The 23,264-nt window shown below is 30.1% G+C and overlaps 1 protein-coding gene across 3 annotated transcripts in view; it reads right to left on the bottom strand.

The window, feature by feature from the left end:
• Positions 1 to 23,264, bottom strand: part of LOC129218661 (uncharacterized) — an 82,642-nt gene that overhangs the window by 26,580 nt on the left and 32,798 nt on the right. For all 3 annotated transcript variants that reach the window (XM_054852981.1, XM_054852983.1, XM_054852982.1), the window contains 6 exons: positions 20,142 to 20,220; positions 19,047 to 19,132; positions 18,921 to 18,974; positions 15,572 to 15,679; positions 13,331 to 13,442; positions 8,494 to 8,596 (listed from right to left, as the gene is read on the bottom strand). In XM_054852981.1, the coding sequence (XP_054708956.1) occupies positions 8,494 to 8,596; positions 13,331 to 13,442; positions 15,572 to 15,679; positions 18,921 to 18,974; positions 19,047 to 19,132; positions 20,142 to 20,220 (542 nt within the window). The remainder of the gene's footprint in view (positions 1 to 8,493; positions 8,597 to 13,330; positions 13,443 to 15,571; positions 15,680 to 18,920; positions 18,975 to 19,046; positions 19,133 to 20,141; positions 20,221 to 23,264) is intronic.

Here is a 23,264-nt window from a genome sequence, read left to right as displayed (position 1 = left end):
AAAAGTCAATATAATATGAAATGGCATATTTTTTGACCAAAGTTACTTTTAAATATTTAAATATAAAATATTTAAAAGCAACTTCTTAAAATATTTTGTAACCTGGTGAATGACCATTGAGCTTCATAAATGCATTCATATCTGCTGTACCAATACATTAGCATTTCGATCAAGCCTTATAGTCATAACACTTAATAACAAAACCCTAACTTTTGCAAATTACTTAAGATACTAGTATGGTAGACAATCGTAGTTACTCGTATTTTTAAGTACTTCCAAGTATGTATAAAAGAAGAAATTCATAATTAACCATAGCATAAAATTGACTTCATTATAGTGTGTGTCTCACTTATGTTGCAGAACATATTCATGTGAAAACATAAATCAAGTGAACTATAGTGGACAAAGGTAATCAAACTATTGAATTGCAGTATAATCAATCAATTAGATTCAAATCAGGTTAGACTGCTTTAGAAAAAATGTAATCCAATTTTAATTTTTTGCTTGTGATGACATTCACGCACTGAAATAGCCATGGTAAAAAGCATAAAAAGTTATTAATGAAAAATATGATTTTGTAGGCTTATTTGTTACTTCACCTCTGTTACTATATGCAAAGTCTGTCCAGAAAGTAATATGAGATAAGTTCAATAAAAATCATTTATTTGTAGATTATTTTTACAAGCACTTAGAAGCCTCCAAAATAGTCTAGACCTGCATTGATATCCTCCACTCAGCCACCCATTGATGCTTTTCTGAAAGTCTTCAAACGGAATGCTGCTCAGAATGAGCGTTAGGTTTTTCTGTTAGTTCTACAGATAGTCAAGATGAGTTTTTAAACTGGGATTCAGCCAATAGAAAAAACATATATCTGACTGACAGAGTATAGGGATACTCTGCCAAGAGCAAGAGGTCATCCCCCCAAATTACCAAAGACTCTAACATTGGCCGTTCGTATGGGGGGGGGGGAGGCAACCGCCCCCTCACTTCCAAAAGTAAAGGGGCCCTGCTCCCTCACTTTGAGAGTTAAATTAATGATTGATTGAAAAAATTTTATATTGGGTGGATTAAGTTTGAGAAAGAAAAGCTAAACGTTCCTAATAAATGACTATCCTTCCCTATTTTTAGAAGTTATTAAATCAGTAATATTAAAAACCATTGATTATAGCCAAATTTTACAAAAAAATTAAAAAAAAAAAAAAAACAGTTTCAGGGGCCACGCCCCTTACTCCTGCACTTCTTTTGGCATCCCAATTTTTTGGTGCACCATCCACCTATGGTCCCCAAGATCGACGGTCCTCCCCAAAAAAGAAAAAATATCCCTAAAACACCCCTCTCCCCCACTAAAACCTTTGCTGGAATAGCCTGCACCATTACCCTCCTAGGTAAGCACCCCTGCAGATTGGGGTGTACGGTAGTTGGTGCAACATTTTGATGTTGTTATCCAAAAATTCAGTCACTTCGGAGAATGCGTGGAGAGCAATTGAAGATCTTTCATGATTATTTAATGCATCAAGGCTTTTGAATTGGTCGATCAATTCTCCTTATTTTAGATTTTGGATGCAATGTAATTATCCTGTCTATTCATTTTTTTGGCGGGAAGGAGGTGTGGGCAAACGGTGCATACTTAATACACATTGTAGGGAAAAAATAAATAATGCATATTTAGATTATATTTCTGAAGAGCAGGGCTAAAATTCACTCCTCCCAAAATGTTAGGCATGCAAGGTGGTAAGTAATTTTGTATGAAGTGGAGTTTTCTTTAAAACAAAATATTTGACTGAGGAAAATAGATTCCTACACTGTTGAAGAGAAATATTGCAAAAGTGAATATTAGGTAAAATGTAAATAATTTGCTCTCTAGTGCAAAAGTAAACTAAGTTGCCAGAATCTTTATAAAAGATGGGCATATCAATGTATATTCTGCTGTAGCAGAATCTGCAGAAATGAGCTTTCGAGATATTTGAAGAAATGTGTGTTGCATTCAATACTAACAATAAGGAAATGTTGGAATTAGACGGTTTTTTGGCGCCTTTTCTCAGGGGAAACCATATAAGCAAGCTTGTACAATCAAGTTGAAGTACAACAGATCACAAAAAAAAAAAAAAAAAAAGAAAAGAAAAATTTGCAGTTACTGCCCTTTACCTGCAAATGGCAGTGTTGGCATGCAAAAGAAAGGACAAAATGCATGTAGCTTTTAAAAAGTTACCACTTTGCAAGATGATTGTCGACTCGTCAATGTATCAATGTTTATTGTTGTAACAAGTATATGCTTATGTTTCGGATAAACCTATCTTGCCAGATAGTATGGTCTTACTATAAAATCGTATGGTCCTACAAATACTATAATGAAATCACATTGTACAGTTATAAAGGAAGTCCCAAAATGATCGCATAAACTCTGCACACCTTGCTTCCTCATTGGGAGTACATTAGAACTGCCCAAAGAAGCGTTCATGTATGATCCATATAGTTTGAGAAAAATATGAAAAACAATGTATAACGTCACTGCAGGTGCAAGGTCTGCTGTCACATGTAATGTACCTATACTGCTGTTGATATATTCAATAAAGTGTTTTTTCTTGCACTGGCAGTGACGTCATACTTTGTTTCTCACATTTTTCTCGTAAACTGTGGATTGTACAGGTACGTTTCGTTGGGCAGTTTTTATGTACTCCCAAAGAGGAATCTAGCTGTGCAGAGTTTATGAAGTTGTTTTGGGACATCCTGTATTGAACAAATTTTATTCCAGAAAGTGTTAATTTCAGTAGTGCTGAGTAATTTTCAGAAAACTGCAACTTTATTCTTTTAAGTGGGTTTAATCAAGATTGCAAAAAAAAAAAAAAAAGGCAGAAATTTCCTGAAACTTTGTAACTTTCTGTTTTGTTCATTTACAATTTTTATCTTTTGTCCCCCCCCCCAAAAAAAGGAAACCGGGACATAATTTTTTCAGACTAAGAACGTTGGGGTACGTTGGTCGACTTTTTGCGGAGCATATTGAACCGGACCAACCTACCCCAAGATTTTTTAAAACTTTTTCCCCCATAAATCTCACATTATAACAATATATTCTAAGAGCTTTGTATGTTATACATTCTGTTCATGTTACACCTCACATGTTTGAAAATAATAGAAATCAAAATTTAGGGAAAGAAAAGCAAAGGCATATTTCATAATTTAACAAAAAGTATACAACCGTAAAATCCCGAAAAGACACCCCCCCCCTCCCTCCTCATTTTCAAATTATTAATTTCAGAAATGGGAGGTTATAATTGAGATTTTTTTGAAAACTTAGCCAAAAAAATTGTTTTTAGTAGCATTAATTTTAGACTACATAAGAGAAATAATAAGTAAATAAGTTAATATTAATGAAGAGTGAGAAATTAACAAAAACTTCTCATAATTTTCTAGTAATCATAAATGCAGGGGGTGTCATTTTTTTTTTTTTAAAGAAAGGATTTTGCACCTTAAGTTGGCAAAAACTGTATAATTTATCGCTTGAAAATTCATCATGTACTGAATGTAATAGGGTTACAGTAAAAGAAGCAAAATCTTAATGTTCTTGTTTTAGAATAGAAGCAAAAATCGCAATTACGACCGCAAATTCGTTAGGAAAATAGTAATTTCGAAAACTATGCATTACAAAATTCGCGAACATAAAAACAGACAACTACTCGATTTAATGAAATTTACATTTCTGATCCTAAATTCGTTCAATTACTTTATTTCGGCTTTAAAAATGGTTATTTTTAAGTTTCGTGCTACTTTTTAAACAATGCTTTTCCAAAATGGTGTCACATTTTCAAAATGGTTTTGTGTTGAAGGTTATTTTTATATGTCAGAACAAAAATGCCCCTTCCAAAATGAATAAAAAACAGACCGTTTTTTTTTCTCTTTTTGTTTAAATCGTTGTGTTTTCTTTCCTTTCCTTCTTTTTAGAAACGAAAACCTGCACATGGAGGGTGAAACAAAACCTCTATCAATCAGGGTTGGCAAATACCCGGGTTTAAAAAAAAAAACCATGGATCTGGGATTTTTTTGTTTTTTTTTTAAACAAAAAAACCCAGCCAAAACTGGGTTTTTTTAAGGAAAAAGGGTGGGTTTTTTGTCTTTTAAAGGAAAAAGGTGGGGTAATTCTAGGGAATATTTGAATAGAAGTTTATTTTTCTAGAAAGAAGTTCGGTTTAATGAAAAAAGTTGAAATTTAAACTTTTTTTAAAAGAAAAAGGCGGGTTTTTAAGCAAAAAGGTGAGGCATTTGTTGGGAAAACTTCAGTGGAAGATTTATTTTTCATAAAGAAGTATGTTTAACAGAAAAAAGTTAGCCTCAAATATAAATAATAATTTTTAATGTAAATATTGCACACAATTCAAGTAATGAAGTTTCAGAAAGCTGCCAAGAAATTGGGATCTTTTTCCATAAACGGGACAGCTTAGTGCTACTTTAAAAAAGATAATATGTTAAAATTTGCTAATAAAACCAAAGCAAACCCGAAAGAAATAGCAAGATAATATGTAGGTGTGTACATAGCAAAATAACCAAGTTTTTCTTAAAGAGGCCAGTTGCAAATTAATATCATGTGACATACAGTGTGTTTTATTAATTCTGGTTCCCACAACAACAGAAGACACATGAAATTCATAAGGCCCACCCCCTAGTGAACTAACAAGCAACTGTCTTGACAAAGAACTAGGATATGATAGATAAAAGGAACAATGAGCAAGGAATGTGTAGCTGCACTACAAGTTTCACTCACAGAAATTTGCACCACATAGGAAGGGCAGAAAGGTTGTCATTATTTGATGAGCAAAAGGAAAGGGCAGGCACTCCCCTTCCCCTTACCATCAGGCATCTCCTGGATAAGAGTTTTGAAGAAGTAGAGTCACAACTTGAACAAGAGTTAAAGGGCTTAACTATAACTTTGATGCTCGACAGATGGTCCTCTATCAAAAATGATCCCATAATAACTACTTCAATTCATACAGGAAAAAATGGCTTTCTGCTAAATGTTTTAGACTGTGGTGCCAAAAAAAAAAAAAAAAAAACTCGCCGAGTATTGTGCTGAAATCGCATGCGCAGTAATTTCAGAAGTAAAGGTTAAATACAGTGCTGATGTCTTTGCAATTTGCTTTAACAAGGAAAAGAAAATGAAAAAGATGAAGGAATCAGCGGCGAAAGAAAATCCAGAAATCTTAACTTATGGATGCTCAGTGCACTATTTAAATCTTTCAGAGAAAGATGTAATGTGTGTAAGATATTCAAAGTTCTGTTTAAAAAAAATGTAAAAAAGTTAATCAAATCAACATTTTTGAGAAAATGAGAAATGTTAAAACTTATTGTAGAAAGAAAATTGAACTTTTTTTCTTTAATTTTTTGTTCAGATAAAAAATGAAAAGTAAAAACATTGGACCAACGTGCTCCATGTCCCACTATGTATGACAAAATGATAAAAAATTTTTAAACAAAATCTTTTTTCAAGTTTCAAAAGAGGGGTCAAAACCTGGAAAACTATCACGTTCCCATGCCACTGATACAGACCTAGGGAGAAACAACTTCCTAAGATATCCAAGTAAGATAAAGGAACTTTTAGTTTTAAAAGAATATTAATTCAAAAACTCTCTCAAACTTACAAAACTGCCCCAAAGGAGTGAGAGGGAATTCAAAGCTAATGAACAAGTTTTTAGTTTGAAGTGATATACTTAGAGCATATTTGTCGAATTCACTATTTACCCCTACAGTTTTCCATTTTAATGCTGTACTGAATTTCCCAACTAAGTAGTTTTCGTTCTATTCAAAATAATTTAATTAAAGCTATTTCTAAAAATTGTTCTAATTTCTAAAGAAGTACACAATACAAAATGATAAAACTTGCTGAAACCAAAATTTTAGACTTTTTCCCTATTACTAACTACTTACTCTAAATTTCCCATTGACATATCATTACTTATTAATACTGATCATCTTATTAATATGTATTTCTAAAGTTATTTTACTGATCACAACATTATTTTATTTTATTTTATTCATATTCAGACTTCTGATGAACAATGCTTTCTTTTTACATCTGCTTTTAAATGTGGGATCAGAATTTTTTTTATTTTTAATGCTTATTGAGTTGATCATTAAAATATTTTGAACTGAAGAGTTAAGGCTAAGTTTAATCTTTTGTTTTTCAAACAAACCAAAGGGCTAGTTGTAATATTTCCTTTTTTTAATTTGTATAATAGAAATCTTTTTTATGCATTATTTTCCACTTGAAGAATTTCAAAACAGAAATTTTCTTTCATACCATTACAAAACTGTAAACAAGAAAAGGCATTACTTTCTGCCAAAAAACCTTTTTTCTGCATCATGGGAATCTAAAAACAATTAGACTCAAAAGAAAACTAAATTTAATTTAAACAACTATTAAATGATAATATCAAATGAAAATAGGATTTAACTACGCTTGGCTTTTTTGTCAAAAGTACTTAACCAAAGATATTTTATAAGTAAAATATTACAAAGTATAACACACACACACAAATTTGCTCCAACTTTCCCTAAAATAAATAGTATCAAAAATTTATGTAATTATTACTTATACAAAATCAAAACACAGACATATGAAGAACCCATTTATGACTAAAGTTTGTTATCTTTGAAAAAATTCTGTATGAATAAAAATATATTTGAATGTCTCATTTGATAAGCAGCATTATCAAAGTACACAATACACTTATAAATGTATACTGGTTTTATAAAATCCATCTTTAAATGTATTCAATTTTCAATGTGTTTTCAAAGAAAAAAAGCAAAACACAAGTTAATGATTTATTGTTTTGTAATGGCATCAAATAAAAAATTAATACACATGTGACATAACTGAAAGCAAATATATATCCGGTAAGACAAAAGGCACTGGATCTCTAGTTTATGCCAAAATGACTATCCAATGCATCTCAATGAAGTAAACACTTCATATATTTTTTAAATCTTTCAATACAAGTTACGCTCTACAAGGGATTTCCAACAAAACTTGTGTTTAACCTGTTAATAGCTGAGGTCCAATGCATTAATACTTTATTTTTGTATGTATTCTATAACATGGCACTTTAAAATGTAATATAGGAAGAAAAAGTTAGAAGTGTGAAAGTTTTAAATAGGTGTCTAGTCAAAGGATCCAGGCAATTTACAGGAATTCAAGCAGGAAACAAACTTTGATTAATACAGATATTGGTGGTGGGAGGGGGGACGGGATTTCTTTTACTCATAGTCTCACACATAAAATATAAATACAAATAAATGAGAATGAATGAGAAGAATGATAACACTGGTTGCCAAAAATTTTACTCAAATATCTTAAGATTTTTAAGGGAAAAAACAGCAGAAAAAATTGAAAAGTGCAGACAAGAAATTTCCGCTGCAAAGTGACCCTGGTTTTCAAACTTTTCAAGTTCTGTTACAATCCTGTATTGTGAAGAACAACATAAACATGAATTTATCAAACCATACCACTTTTTTGCATGGAACAGAAGATTTCTATTAATGCCTTATGTTCACTATGTTACAAGCAAGCGATCATTCAGAAGAGTTATTTGTAAGGATAACCTTCACCTCCCCTAGAAGCGATATCTCAAGCAATGCTAGTGTATATTTTCTTTGCCATAGTAAGAAAATATAATCAAACATTTTATTACATAGTAAGAATAATACTTATAGAAATAGTTTTAAAAATATATATATAAACAGGAGCCAGAAAGAAGTAACAAACAATCATTTAACTTAAAAAAATAATAACAATCATTTAAGTAAAAAAAAAAAAAAACCTTCCCTTTTGGCTAATGGTTAAAAACAGAACCAGCACTACTTTTTTTTTTGATTGTGTGTTTTTTATTTATTTTATTTTTTTAAGTGCTGCTATTTTTAAGGTAAAACATAATTATGCAACACATTCAAACTTTTTGTATGGAAAAAAAAAATTTTTTTTATTCCAAGAAGACTAGAAAAAGTTTTTTAGATGAGAAGTCATTATTAAGTATATTGAATGAACAGGTTATCTTGCAGAATGAGTGCCGGGCTATGAATCAAATAAAGACTAAAGGTTTCACTTACCAATTAATAAGACACTTAAGTACATAATCCTTTTCCAATAAATAAAACAACCTTTTTTACTGACTCAGTTAATTTTACAGAAGAGTAAATAAAATATAAATATGGGGACTTTCCAATGATTTAAAAAGTATGATACATGGAGCTATTAAAAACTCATTTCCTTGTAGTGAAGAAGATGAAACATCAAAAAAAAAAAAAAAAAAAAACTGTGCACAATTTACATTGTAAACTTGTGAATTCATTTTGAAATGAGACAGTTGGCATAAAGGTAATCTTATACAGTTATCCTTTAAGAAATTGGTTTAAAAATAAGTTTTAATAATTGTTAAGTGTGTTATGCATTTCAGGAAACTTTGCCTAATTAATAAACATAAACTAATATAATAAATATTTATTGACCTTAACTTCCATATGGGGACATTTCCATGTTCTCTTAGGCGTTCTTGGATTCCAACATCAGGAATATATCCAGATATAATATCACCACCAACCATCATTATACCTATAATATTCAAAATAAAAAATAAACAAAATACACTATATGTTCAAAAGTACTAAAGTACTTTTAAAATGCACATTTTTAATGATTTCTTAAGAAATGCGACCAATTGCTTTGTAATTTTTGTCACAGAAAAGGTATGCTCCAGCTGTCATTTTCCAATAAAAGTTATATCACCCTTGCGTTTGGGGGCTCAGCAAATTGAAGAAAACAAAAACGGTTTTTTAATCATCACTCATCGTAAATAGATGAGAATAGGCTGTAATTTCAGAAAATAATTACCTGAGTATATGCAATTTTCTTTCAAAACTATGAATTTTATTTGAAGGTTTTTGGCTCATAACACGCAAAGTTTGCCATCAAAGCTTACCAATCTTTCAGAAAACTTCACAGTATACAAGAGAAGTGTAATACTAAAATTTGAAATTAAAATGCTGTAAATTCAGAAAATATGGACATTTAAAGCAATTAATTTTTCACTCTGCTTGCACAAAAGATAGCAATTTACGATTCATAATCTAAAACCCAGCTAGATTCCTCAACTTATAATAAAATTCCAGTTCTATATGTTAAGAACACTATCAGAGATCTAATGAGCCGAATTTCAATAATTCTTGGATAGGCGACGAATCGTGAGGGATTGAAGGGTTGCAAACTTGTGAACTACCCATCACGTTTCATCGCCTATCCAAGAATTATTGAAATTTGGCTCATTAGTTTGCTAATAGCTTTCTGAATTTTTAAGATATAGAACTTAAATTTTATTATGAGTTGAGGAATCTAGTTGGGTTTTAGATTATGAAAGCTATAAATTGCTATCTTTTGTGCATGTGCAGTGAAAAATTAATTGCTTTAAATGCCCATATTTTATCAAATTTTTGACATTTTAATTTGAAATTTTAGTATTATAGTTCTTTTGTATGCTGCCAAATTTTCTGAAAGCAATTAATCTCTTATTTCTTGAGAAATCCTTAAAAATATGAATTTTTGAAAGTGTCCCAATGTTTTTGGTTATATAGTGTAACTACAGCGCACAATTGAAATCAGCAAAAAAACTATGACTTGCAAGTTCTCTATTTGATGTTTTGATTTCAATAAACTTGACTAAAGTTCTGCCTTCACTCTTATATTTCTCCTTTTCTTTTGAATTTAAGAATCTATTTTCTAAAACATCAGTATACACAATCTAGTTTCAACTGGCAACAATGCGAGGGATACCTCCCAAGACCCCTAGGGTAAGTTGAAATTTTGCTTTGTGGTAAAAGGTGTGAATACATTTTTTTTAATAAACAAATCCAATTATTTTGGACATTTTAACACACCTCTGAAACTGTTTTCACCCATTTTTTAAATTTTTATTATCATTTTTACATAAAGAACTGATTTTTCACAGTATTTCAAAAAAAAAAAAAAAAACTGATATTCAACATTAAATACTGAGTTACGATGCCCAAAACCAATGAGAGAGAAATGCATAAAATAAAACACTACCGTACGTATAGTATGTAGTAATAATAAAATGCTGTACAATAATACTATGGTACAGTAAATATAGTAATTATATTGGAAGCACTTTTTAGTTGCTCAAGCAATTCGTAAGGCTCTACCTTTTTTCTTAAACTGTCAGAAATTCTCTTTTTCTTTCCCTTTTCAAACTGTTAATTCATAGCATGCTTTGGTGAAATTATATTTCATAAACTTCATATTTAGAATTTGAAAAAAAAAAAAAAGAATGATGCGAAGAGGTTATTTGTTTACACTAACAAAGTGATGTTTAGATTAGTATGATGTGTGAAACTTTCACTTTCAGTCAGTTCCGCTTCAGCCCGCTTCTCTTCAGTCTATTCACAAAAGTAATATTTAATTGCCAATAGCGAAAGAGATACTTACACTCCGCAATTCCTTTTCGAAAATTTACTTTCTGCAGTCTAGGCTCTAAAATTCGTTTCTGATGAAAAACTTCCATTACAGCCATTTCGCATAAGGTGAATTGCATTGTAGCGTGAGTTGACAGTAGTTAACTTTGATAGTTTATGACCTTTTGTACATGATTACCTTTTTGCAAAACTTGCTTTAAAAAGCATCATATTTGCTAAAGAAGCAATGAAAAGGAAAATGGACAGTATTTATATAAATTTTACCAGAAACCATTTTTTAGAGCTATTCTATAAGAATCCACTTTATAGTTCACCCTTCTCACTAAAAAAGCAATACATAAGGTAAAATTATTTTTAAACTAGTGTACAAATAAAAACTATACATGAAAAAAAAACAATGTTTGGCAGTAAACTCATTTGACCTATGATTTTTTTTTCTTTTTCCTAGTGTACTCGCCTAGCATTGTTTTTCAGTAGTGATTTTTAAATTCATAATTGTGTAATTCATATTCAAAAATTCTAGCTGTAAACAAACTATTAATTCTAGGTGAATTTTAAAATGAAATGATGCAGTGAATTTTCTTTAGTTTGTAGCAAATCACACACTAATATCAGCAGTGTTGCAAATATTAGAAGAAATACATTACTAGAATTAAAGCTACTCAAACAGTTACTTGACATGTGAATAAGAAAATAATTACAGATGCAATTTGTTATTAACTTATTGTTACCCTTTTATCTTGGGGAACTTATTATAAAGCTGATTTTTACTTCTAGCCATATAATAGCCTATTCTAATTAATAACATTAGCCAACTGAATAAGCGATTATGTTGTATTTCTTATAAAAGTTTCTACTTTCTGGTTCATTTTTTTTCAGGAACAGTTAGCCATCATAACAAAGGACTCAATGTGTCTATTTTATTTCATTAAAAAAACTATGCCTTGCAAAGGCTAGTTTGAACGCTGAACATGAATAACATAAATAAAATTCAAAAAACTTTATAATTCATTACTCGAAAATCAATCCTCAAAAGCAAATCAGTTCACTCTATTTTTTTTACCCTTCACACAAACAGGCAAAAAAAGCTTTAACTTATGGGTAATTCTCCAGAAAATGTAACTTTTGAACGCAAATATTTTTTGATTTCGAAACCTTTTGTTTTCTTTTTTTTCATTCTTACATGAATGTGTTACCTACTAGAAGTAACCATAAACAATGTAACAGCTAAGTTCCAATTATTTTACTCAAAAATAGAAAAAAAATTAAAAAATGCCTTGTTCACGGAAATAAAAGAAAGTAAAATTTTTTAATGTTTGAAACTCGAGGCCAATTTACTATCAAAGCAGTAATTTTGTTAATTGTGCAAACAATAAGCTATTTTAATGATTAGTGGGAGTCTAATATTAAGTTTTCTTAATTAAAGTATAGTTTAATTAGTAGTTACCCTTCCAGTTCAAATATGTGTTAAAAATAGTATGTAGTAAATTTGAGAATATACTGGCAATTTACAATTTTGGTGGAATGCATAAGATTGATGTATCTCCCCCTCTATCATTTATTTTCACCTCAGAAATACTGACACTGATAAGGTCTGTCACGGAGGTGAAGAATTTTCCATTAACATAAGGCCTAATGGATACAATTTTCAGGGAAATATTTTTTTTCTTTGTTACTACAATCTGCACATGTTAAGCATATGAAAACATGTTCATTTCTTTTTTTTTACATTAATTTACATCCCTGAAATTAAAGTTCACGGAGATGAGAAGTTACAATAACCACTTAGTTTTTAAAGCAAAATTTATCTTGTTTTTCGACAAAAATCTTACAACTTCTTTATGGCTGAAAATAGACAAGGGGGCTCCCTTGTATCATGGAAACTAAAATTTGATGTCATTACTGCCACGTGTTAATGAGGAATGGCATTTTGTGTTATGAATTTATTGTGTGACATGACTCCTTATCCTACTAAAACTAACTAAAAAATACAATATAAAAAAAAATTAAATATACTTCAACAATTGGCATTTGAGACCCTTGTGAAAGGAATAATAAATAAATATGTATATACTTTTAATTAAACAAGTTATAAAGCAACATAAACAGTCATACAAGGTGTGTGACATGCCACGGAGGTGAGATTTACATGTTTTGAACCAAAAAATATGCTAAAATAAAAACTATTATTAAAAAAATCGTTGGCAGGTTTAAATAGATATGTTTTTGATGAAATTAAAAAGCATTGTTAGATGAAATGTTCCTTAAAGTTTTTACTGTAAAAGGCATGTAACAGAAAAGTTTCACTTTTTGAAGAATGACCCTTATAGGTTATATCAATAGAACAGATTTCCTTCAAACATCATGTAGCTTCTCAAGTGGACACTAAAATATCTTATTGAAACTTAATGTCCTTCTTTTCATCAGAGACTCGAGTTATGCATATGCCTGATAAAGGAAAGTATCTTATCAAGTTTTAAAGAAATTGTATGATGGAGAAAAACACACACAGATTAAGTTTTTATTATAAAAAAGAAGAGAGACAAATCTCTACATTGTGCTTATCAACATGAATACAATGGGCTATAATAGTAGTTAAATAGGAGACATTTCATAAGCTCAGAAACATTGGGAAGAGAGATATTTTACACTACTAATGTGATACCCACACTCCATGTTTTCACTGACGAAATGTAGCAAGAAGGCTGCTGTTTTAAAGGGATATTATATAAAATTCATTTTTTTGAAGCATGTATGAGAGTAAAGATTTAACTTTTTGCAAAACGATGCAAAGCAATACAGGTAACCATATCATTTCATTATCAAAAATCACTTTTACAAAAAATTTCAGCACACATACTAAAAAATCCATCTTCAGCACCAGTGCCATATGTTTCAGGAGTAGGAGCTATTGAATTTGCACCATGGCCGACTTCAAAACAATGCAAATAGCGTCCATCCAAAGTAGTTACCTAATAATGTATGCAAAAGAAATTAAGTAATTAATTCTTTGAAACTGACATTTAATAGGGACAAAAATATTATCTTCCATGATTGCAAAGTCAGAACTGTTTATTTGAAAAGTACAAAGTATTACAAGATACAATATAATTTTCTGATACTGGGTATCTTCAGAGATGAGCTCTTGTCATTAGTAGGAAGGGCAGGGGATGTTAGTTTTCAAAGAGTGCTCTCAAAAACATTAAAATGTGTTTGAATTATAAATGTGTGAAATCTAATCCACACTGAATTTACACTGGTGAATTCTCTCATGAGTTTACATGCATGTTACACAGAAGTTGATAAACTTAAACTCAAATATTATAGAATATATTTACAACAAAAAAAGTTACATTGTATAAAAGTGTACGAAGATTTAGAGCTCCAGTGTAAATAAGTTTTCTACAAGAAAAGTTTAAACATAGTGATTTTTTCCACAAAACTCTCCTGACATTTCCAAAACCTTCACCTGAGAAATCCCATGTTCACAGAATTTGGATCTTGGAAGCTGAAAATTAGCATATGTTATTTTCAAAGAAATGATTACATTTGTGAAATTTTACTAAAAGTATGGATTGTTGAGCAAGGATCACTAGGCTAGCTGACAGAGAATAACTACTATAAGAAAAATATGAAAACTATGATCTGAAAGGAAGCAACATATTAAATAATATAATTTCCAGAAAACATTTTCAGATTCTGTATTTGAGGCAAGTTAAGCAACCTTTTGGACTAAACGTATGCCATGTTTCATAAGTGTGAGTGTATTAGTTCAGTCAGGATAACCCATACACACAGATAAATAGTGCTTTCTTGTAATAAGTTCAGAGAGACTTTATGGTGATTTGATACTTTTGGTTATAACCAAAACCATCAACCATCATATGCACTTATAATAGGTTAAAATAATCAAGCACAAAGTGTTACTTTGGATAGCAGTGGACCAACAAATTAAAAGTGGATGCTGAACCACTAGGACATGATTGGTAAAAGTGCCATAGGATAACTAACACCATGCTCTGTTGAGATCCAAACCAGGATTTGAACTTATTCCTACAAGGTGAGAGTCATCTATTCTACCAACTATGCCACTGTGTAGTTAGAGAATTCCTGATGAACGACACTAACTGCTAATTATTTTCACTCAAAAGCAATACTTAACCTGTAATAAAATGTAATTAATCATACCCAACATTCAGTTTTAAGGTAACATGAGTTTTTAAAACATTTTCTAAAAATTTGCAAACAGGTATATTTTTTTATTTACGGCCTGTTGAAAAACAAATTCAGAAGAGATACACAGAAGACCTTTGTAACTTATATACAATGAGATTGCAGGTATGCATTTTAAACTAATTTTGGTGCTATTAAACATCACATCACAGAGCATTTAGCTTACTTGAAAACATGGTCAATAATATTTGGAATATATGTTTGGATTGCACATGAGAATTTAATAATACACAGAATTTTATAAGCAAAAATCTTGTATCTAAATATTATCAATAATCACTCAGAAATAAATATTCCACATTGCAAGAAGTAATTCTGATAGCCTAGCTTTACTATATGAATTTTTACTTCCTAGCTGATTTAATAACTTTGTTTTCAAAGGAAATAAAGCAGCATTAAATACTTACCATTTCACATACACCATTTTATTCTCTTACTTTTTATTTATAGATGATTTATTTTTTGTTACTGTAACAATAATAATTTTCATTATGAAGTTCTGAATTAAAGCATAAAGATTAAACACTGTTTTAAACTTAATTTGCTGAATAATATAGCGATTTTCGAAATGTAAAATATATGTGTTTCTTAAGCACAAAATTTACTGTTCACTAAAGAGAAATTGTGTTGCTTGGGAAGAAGTGTGAATAAAATGTATTGCTGTAAATATTTCAACTACCAATCAAGATTAGTAGTTTAAACACTTATAGTATTTTATCTCATTTTAGAATTCATTTCTTAAACAGATTTCTTGCAGGCAAGTAGATGAACAGTGTTTTCACTCATAAGTACAGCACAAAACAAATGGACTAACATAAATACAGAAGACATTTTAAAACATAAGTACAAAAAATGGAAAAAAACATACTTTACAAACACCATCACATGATAAAGAGAGAATCGCACTTTGTTGACTCCGGACAAATGGCCAACTACTGTGGACGAATGTGATATCTCTTATGATATTAGGATGCAACTAAATTTAGAAACCAAAAAAAAAAAAAAGAATTAGAATGATGAAAGATTTTTACATGACAAATTATTATGTAATGTAACTTTTCATGGAAATTCTGCACAATGGTTTGAGTTCAAAAAGGACTATTACAATAAAACGTTAGTTTTATCAAAGCATTTCTTAACAGTAGAGTACTAAATCCTACACCTGGAATCCTCCTGAACATGGTAATTCTGAATTTCACATTTATAAAATTCACATCATTAGCATTTTGACAGTCACAAAACTCTACATCACCCTACAAATTAGTCTGTGCGGCATCTGGAAGCTAAAGCAGCTGACACTTTAGTTAGAACTTTTTAACTTTGTACCATAATGAGAAAGAAATTGCTTATAAATCTTTAGAAAAGTAATATGTTGCTTGAATCAGTTATTACAGACCATATACATTTTCAAAAGCTCATAAATCTGGACTTCTAGCAATAACATTTTACTTAAGATTGTAAATTAATATCAGTTTCTACTCTGTAACAAGTGCTTAACTGCCCGAGTCCTTTGCAAACATCATCTAAAAAAAGAGTTTTCTAATAACATCTTTTCACAAAAAGGAAGTGGTAAGTTAAGAGGTTTTAAACCATAGCATAGGATAAGTGCTCAATATAGTGAGTATAGCAGGTACACGGGACGAAAAACATTTTTGTAAGCAACATAGAAAAAATATACTGCCCTGGAAAGGTAAAGCCCAGTATGTGCAGACGCTCATATGTTTTCTATTTTTTGGACATAACTCTATTGATGTAAACATAGATTAAGTAAAATTAACACTAATTTAATAATCAATTTTAAAACTGGAAATACTTAGAAATGAAAACTAACAATGAAATAATGTGTTGAAAATCTGTTTTAAATATTCATTTCTTTACTTGATACCCAGGTTGAACATACAGGATCAATCAAAAACCTGAATACCTTTGGTTCCAAATTTTTTCCTAAAAATGTGAGCTCAGAAATAAACAAAAGTTTTCAGGACATCACCACTCTACCAATTTGAAGGCCAATTTTTCATCCAGCAGTGTAATTATTCATTACTTACAATATAAGTTTGATGATATGGGTGTTAAAAAAGTAGGCTATTCGAATTATAACTCAGAGAATATCTCAAGAATGAATATGAGAAAAAACTATGTAGCCAATAAATACATGTATATTCCAACATCAGTATCACTTGAGTTGTCAGGAAAATGGTTCCTGCGATCATTTATCATAATGTGGTGAAACTTACCAGACATATACAGGATGTATTACTCATTGCAAAAATGCATCAGCAAAATACAAGTACAAAAGTGAAGACCAGCAACAGGTTATGATGGGCAGCCCTATTATGCAGGTTTGAATCAATTTGTCAATCTCCAAAGAAGATCAAGAGCCCTCTTAAAACTAATCACCTTATTGCAAGTAATTGCAGCTTCCAGTCAACTATTCCTAACACCAATTCAAATAGTAGTTTTTCATAATTTCAAGATTAGCTCTGGATTTAAAAAGCTTAGAAACATCATGAATTCTGCCATCCAACCACATGTAACAACTTCCATTTTAATTAATTTATATGATTGGATCATTTCTTCTTGACTCTCCTTTGCTGGAGATAACATACCTTAAGCATTCTAAGCCTGGAATCATAATTTAAATCAGAAAGCAAAGTTACTAATCTAAAGTAGATCTCTTTTGAACCCTTAGCAACATGTTAATAGCCTTCTAAGGATAAGGAGACAAAAACTATACAGCATATTCTACATGAAGTCTCACCAGACTTCTGTATAAAGGTCGAAATGTATTCATAGAATAATGTAAAATGGATTTAATGATAAAACCCAGGGTTTTGCAAGCTTTGTTATTTACTATAATGCATTATTTATTAAACTTTTATGTCCTGATTAAGTTAGACACTCAGATCCAAAACAGTTTCAGCATTACTTAATGATGCTGATAAATAATAGCTAACATGCTTACGTCCAGAACCTAAATACGTATCATTACCAAACACATATCATATACATTCATTTTAGAACAACGATTCTCAACCTTTTTTGATCTCCAGACTGGAAGAGCTTTTGAAAAAAAATAACGTAAAAGGTTGATGAGTTTTTCTTCTTTTTTTATTTCTTACTTTTCTTCTTTCTTTTATTGTTTTCTGCAAAAAAACACCTTGCAATTGTGGACCATTAAAAACATGTGAAAGATTTTTACTGGCTGGGGAGGTTTTATCCAATCCCCCATTTTTTTTTCAAAAAAGAAAAAAAAAAAAACTCAAGGATTGTTATATACTTGAGAAAAAATTTGGGGAACAACTGAGGGATATTTCCCTTTTTTACAAAATGTAATAATAATAATGAACGAGTTATTAAATACATAAATAAAACTTTACTTGGCGTTTAGGAATTGTTACAGAAAATATTTAAATGTTAAGAATAATATAAGTAGTTATTGCAACAATCATACAAAAGTAATAAACATTGGTGAAACATCATAGAAAAGTGTGAAAATTAATTACAAAATTCATGTGAAATGGTACTTTTGTTTTTGAGTAAGGAATGTTTTTAATGTGAACAAGCAAAAACTCTCAGTCAAATTTTTCTTTGGACCAGTGCCGATCAGTCAAACCGCTGGTTGAGAATCACTGTTGTAGAACATATGTATAGATATTTCTAGCTCATATTGACTACTCTGTTTTTTAAGTTCTTTAACGTTTTTTATTGCATTATATTCCTTAACATTGCATATCTCTACTTATCTTACACATTACATAGGTAGAATGCATGCATTTTTGTGATGCAAAAAAACATTGTTTGAAGTTCAGGAATATAAAATTGAACAGTAAATTTTGCAAAAATAACTACAGCAATTTTATAAGCAATGATGGAATAATAAATGAACGCCCAACTGCAATGATTTCCATTCCATGAACAACTAAAATTATTTCATTTAGTTTTATTTTTAACTTGAATTCTATTATAGCTAAACAGTAAAATTTCCAGTAACATAATTCTTATTTCTTGTATATTATTAATAGTGAAAGCTTTCCAGCAAAATACAATTTAAAATTTCAAGTCATAATGTAATGTACTTAAACATATCATCACCTCAGAGCAACTGTTAAGATATCTAATTCCAGAAACAACACTAAGGTCTCACTGCTGCTCTGAGATGACATTATATAGAAATTAAATCATTGAAAAAATAAGTTTCGCCAAGGAACACTTACATCATACACAAAATCCAAAGGAAGGGGCATCCTCAAGTCAAATAAAGTCAACCCCTAGAAATATTTATAAAATGTTAAGTATACCACTAAATCAAAATGATAAGTAGATTAAAAAAAAAAAAGTACCTTCCCATTCACACAACTACAGACAGCCATATTTGGACACACAGGATCCGCAGCTAACCCCGCACGATCTCTACCATTAAAGGCACCTAAGAGATACAAATGATGTTAGCTCATAATGATTTCAATGAAGGCTTATGTCCAAAATTAACAAACTCACTGATGGCATCACTGAATTAATAATTCTAGTACTTGAATGATACAATACCCATACTGATTAAGCTTGGGGGGAGGGGTTGAACACCCTCTTTCAGTTGAAATAGGAAGCTAAAATTCTTCTAGTATATTACTATCCACAAGTCTAAAAATATTGAGGGGTGCCTTGTAATCTAGGAAACTTTTTTTACATGTATTTTTGAACCACTTCAGAGCAGGGTTTCCGCTATGGTCGCATTTTTCGCAAAATGCGAAAAATCTATTTAAATTGCGAAAATAAAACAAGGCGTTTTCGCTTTTTTGCTCAAATAAAAAAGTACAGAAACAAAGAATTTAAAAAAACAAAACTATGCATGAAGCATGATCCGAGAGATTATTAAACAAGAACAGCGATACTCAACTTAATCATATTACAATTCTTAGTTCAGAAAATGTTTCAATTACTATTAAGTTCAACAGCCAGTACTGAGTCATTATTTGCAATCTGACCTCCTAATAAATGAATTTTTGGGCTTCATTAAATGTCGATGCTTTTTTTTTCTAACTTTAGCTTTTTTGCTAAAGAAATTTTAAACTCAGCTTAAACCCTGCTTCAGAATACTTACTGGTTTGCATTCTTTCACTGGTCTTCAAGCTTTGTCAGTTTTCAGAGAAATCAGTGGCTCAACAGTAATTCAGTTGCATAAGTATTTTAAGCAGGAATTTTCCATCAGTTACAAAGAAGTAATATCAATAATTAGATTTGAAAAAGAAAAAAAATCAAGATCACCATCATAAACAAACTTCTAAAACTTATTATTTACAGACTATAGTCAGAAAATGCAGCAGAACTCAAGTGTATCTGAAGAGATGGCTTACTGACACAAAAACATCTTTTTATGTTTGCATATAGTTATCTCTCATGTTGAAAATTTAAAACAACTATTCTGACACCAGACTTACAATTATCATATGACATAACTTGCTCCCCTCTTTCAACATCAATAACAGCAAGTCTTCGTGCAGTAGTGGATGCAAGTATCTATAAATCAGAGATAAATTTCATTACTTTTTGAACATAACTCTCATTTGTCATTGCCCATATTTCATTTATTATGAAAGTATATGCCATTTTCATAAGCGTGATTGAAACAATTTTTGGATTCAATTTGCACAATTCAAGGAATTTATGTGAGATAAGAAAAATTAAGTCTATGCTGAAAAATATCAGAATAAGTTTACAAGATAGTGAACAAGATTTCAAGTTGGAAGCTGAACAACTGAACAACCTGCTTAAAGTCAAAATTCTATGACAGAAAATGTTCAAATCACATAAATTCTTAATATCTTTCGTGGGAGACAGTTGTGAGCAGATGGAACTTTACATAGTGACTATTATAGGAAAAAAACAATCACCTATAGTAGATATTTATCTTAAGATAAATATTTATGTTCTTTTGAGATCAAAAACTGATTTAGTTTGACAAATACTTTACTGTATGGCTTCCCCTGAAATAGGAAGTTCATTGCAACTGTAAAACCTTTTCATTTGCACGTTTGCACTGATGGGCTGAGAAGATTAGCCTTTTTTAGAAAAAAAAAAAGGTGTGACATTCATTTAGAGTATGCATGACCTCTGGGCAATATCATAATCATATTGTGACCTTACAACCATTGGAACTATTTTAGAATGAACATTCTCTTTAACAGTTCGTTGAAATGTTTTTTAAATTACTTCAATGGATAAAACTTTTGATTTTATTATTACAAGACAAGAAGCAAAAAAGTTTTTTTTTTTTTTTGTAGTTATCAATGTAATTTTTTAAATATTTCTTTTTATTTTTAAGCTTCATTATGCTATTTTTTAAAAAGTTATTAGTTTTATTTATAAAATATATTGTTCACAACTGTATTGGAGAAGAAGTTACTGATCAAAAGCATCATAAGATCATTAAAATCCTGTACATTTTTCTATAGATTTCCTAGTCGAGTTTAAAAGAACATTATTTTTCTGTTCATACTATTTTCACCAAAGAAAGAAAATGAGAAATAGTTATTTTTTAGCGACATTATATAGAAAATTAAATACATAGGTAAATTGCTGATCTATGTATTTTCTCAATGGGATCAAGCATCCCCCACGAAGGGATCAAGTATCCCTTGAAGTGGGGATACATAATCTCTTTACAAAATATTGAAAAAATTTATTTTACAAAAATTTTCTGTTTAATTTCAACTACAAAAAATATGGTCAGATAGAGGAAAAAATTACCGTTGTTGAAGCAAGAATTTTTTAAAAACTGATCATTTGCAGCAGAAAAAAAATAATTGAAAACTAAAGTGGGGATCAAGTATTCCCAGTTTCCTCTACAAATGCAACTTTTGCCCAATAAATTTTAACGTCTGTAAATTATATTATCAGAACAGCTATGAAAAAAGGACACATTGAAACAGGAATGTTACATTTTTAATAATTAAAAATGAAATCAAAATCAAACATAGCTTATTAGTCATAATTAGAAAACAACATAAACTTATTAATATGAAGTAACAAATTAAAGTAAAATTGTTAAGCCATATATAAAGGAAAATGCATTACATGAAAAGTGGAAAAATTATAAGGATATCTTCTAATGTGTCTTGAAATAAATTAATATTCTACAAAACCAATATCTATTACAGAATAATCCTTTTTTTTTTTCAATTCCCCTTATTAACTGTTCAGTAGGGTGGGCCGAAAAAAGAAAATTTTTGATAAGCAACTTCTAATAGCCAAAAAAAGTTGTGTGTTGCCATCCTAAACATAGGAAAAATAATTTAAAAAATTAATATTTATGTCTTCAAATTGCACATTGGCAGCAAAGTTTGAAAAAAGGTAAAACATGGTTAATTTTCAATTAATTTTATAAAAATTTAAGCGTTAATTTTTTTTGTTCAAAAACGGATTAAATGCTTTCTTTTAATAGTCTTTTCATACATCTTTCAAAATATTTGTATTCCTTTACAGTTTTTAGTTCGCGCATGAGCCGCAAATTTACGTGAAATTAATCAAAAATTGACATTTTTAGCTTATTTTGCACATTGCAGTATTTCTTCTTTTATATCCCAGTTACATTTTTTTTTACAATAAATGTGAAGTATACAGCTCTTTACTGGAAATGTAATCATGTTTTGTTCCATTAACAACAAAGAATCAACCCCAAGTAGGTGGTTGCACTTCATGTTTCACCCAGCAATTCCCAAGAAGAGTAGTTATTTACAGGACTTATATATTTGTAAAGTAACTTACATTCACAATAACAATATTTTTTAAAACAAGTTTCTAAGTTTAGATCGAGGTTTGAGGTTGGACTGGTGACTCAATTTTTTTATATTGATGATCGCGAGCATAACATTTTCACATTAATCCATATCTTGTCTCCATGCCAAAATACCCAACCTACCGACTCACTAAGCAGTTTAATAACTCTTTTTACAGCCAAAATGTAAAAGAGGAACATTAACTGAATTGTTGGTAAAGCTTCAACTGTTTTTGTATAAATATATATTATTAACTTTGATAGAACTCGGTCAGACAAAATCAAACTTTTAAAATCCGACTTAAAAAGCGAGAGAAAGTATATTTGATGGATATTGTCAATGTAATACATAAACAAAAGTGCAAAATTGCTCTCGCTCTCACAAAACCAAGACTTTTCAGTCTTTAGCATTTCTTAATGCGTGCTAACGGAGAACTAGGGCTGTATATTTATAAATTCAAAGTGTACCATTCAACATACTCATAATGGTTTCTGAAATGCATTTTCTTTTCAAAGCTAGAGGTGCAAATGACAATGCCTTCCGGGCCAAGAGTATTTCTCAAAAAGAAAAGCATAAGAAAGAGGCAAGAATTGCAAATCAAAATAACCAACTTCTTTCTTATTATACAGAAATAAAAACACAAAACAAGTATGTATGAATTTTCATTATTTTCTGCATTAACTCATTTTTTATGAGCACTCTGTCATAACGAAGAGATAATATGGTTCATTGGCACTCCTTATAAGCGAGTTTTACTGCATTTTTAATAGAAGCATTTACACCAGT

This window comes from Uloborus diversus, chromosome 3 (assembly GCF_026930045.1).
Source record: "Uloborus diversus isolate 005 chromosome 3, Udiv.v.3.1, whole genome shotgun sequence".
NCBI classification, from domain to species: domain Eukaryota; kingdom Metazoa; phylum Arthropoda; class Arachnida; order Araneae; family Uloboridae; genus Uloborus; species Uloborus diversus.
Note: the sequence above shows the minus strand (reverse complement) of the source record. Positions and strands in the feature narration are given on the sequence as shown.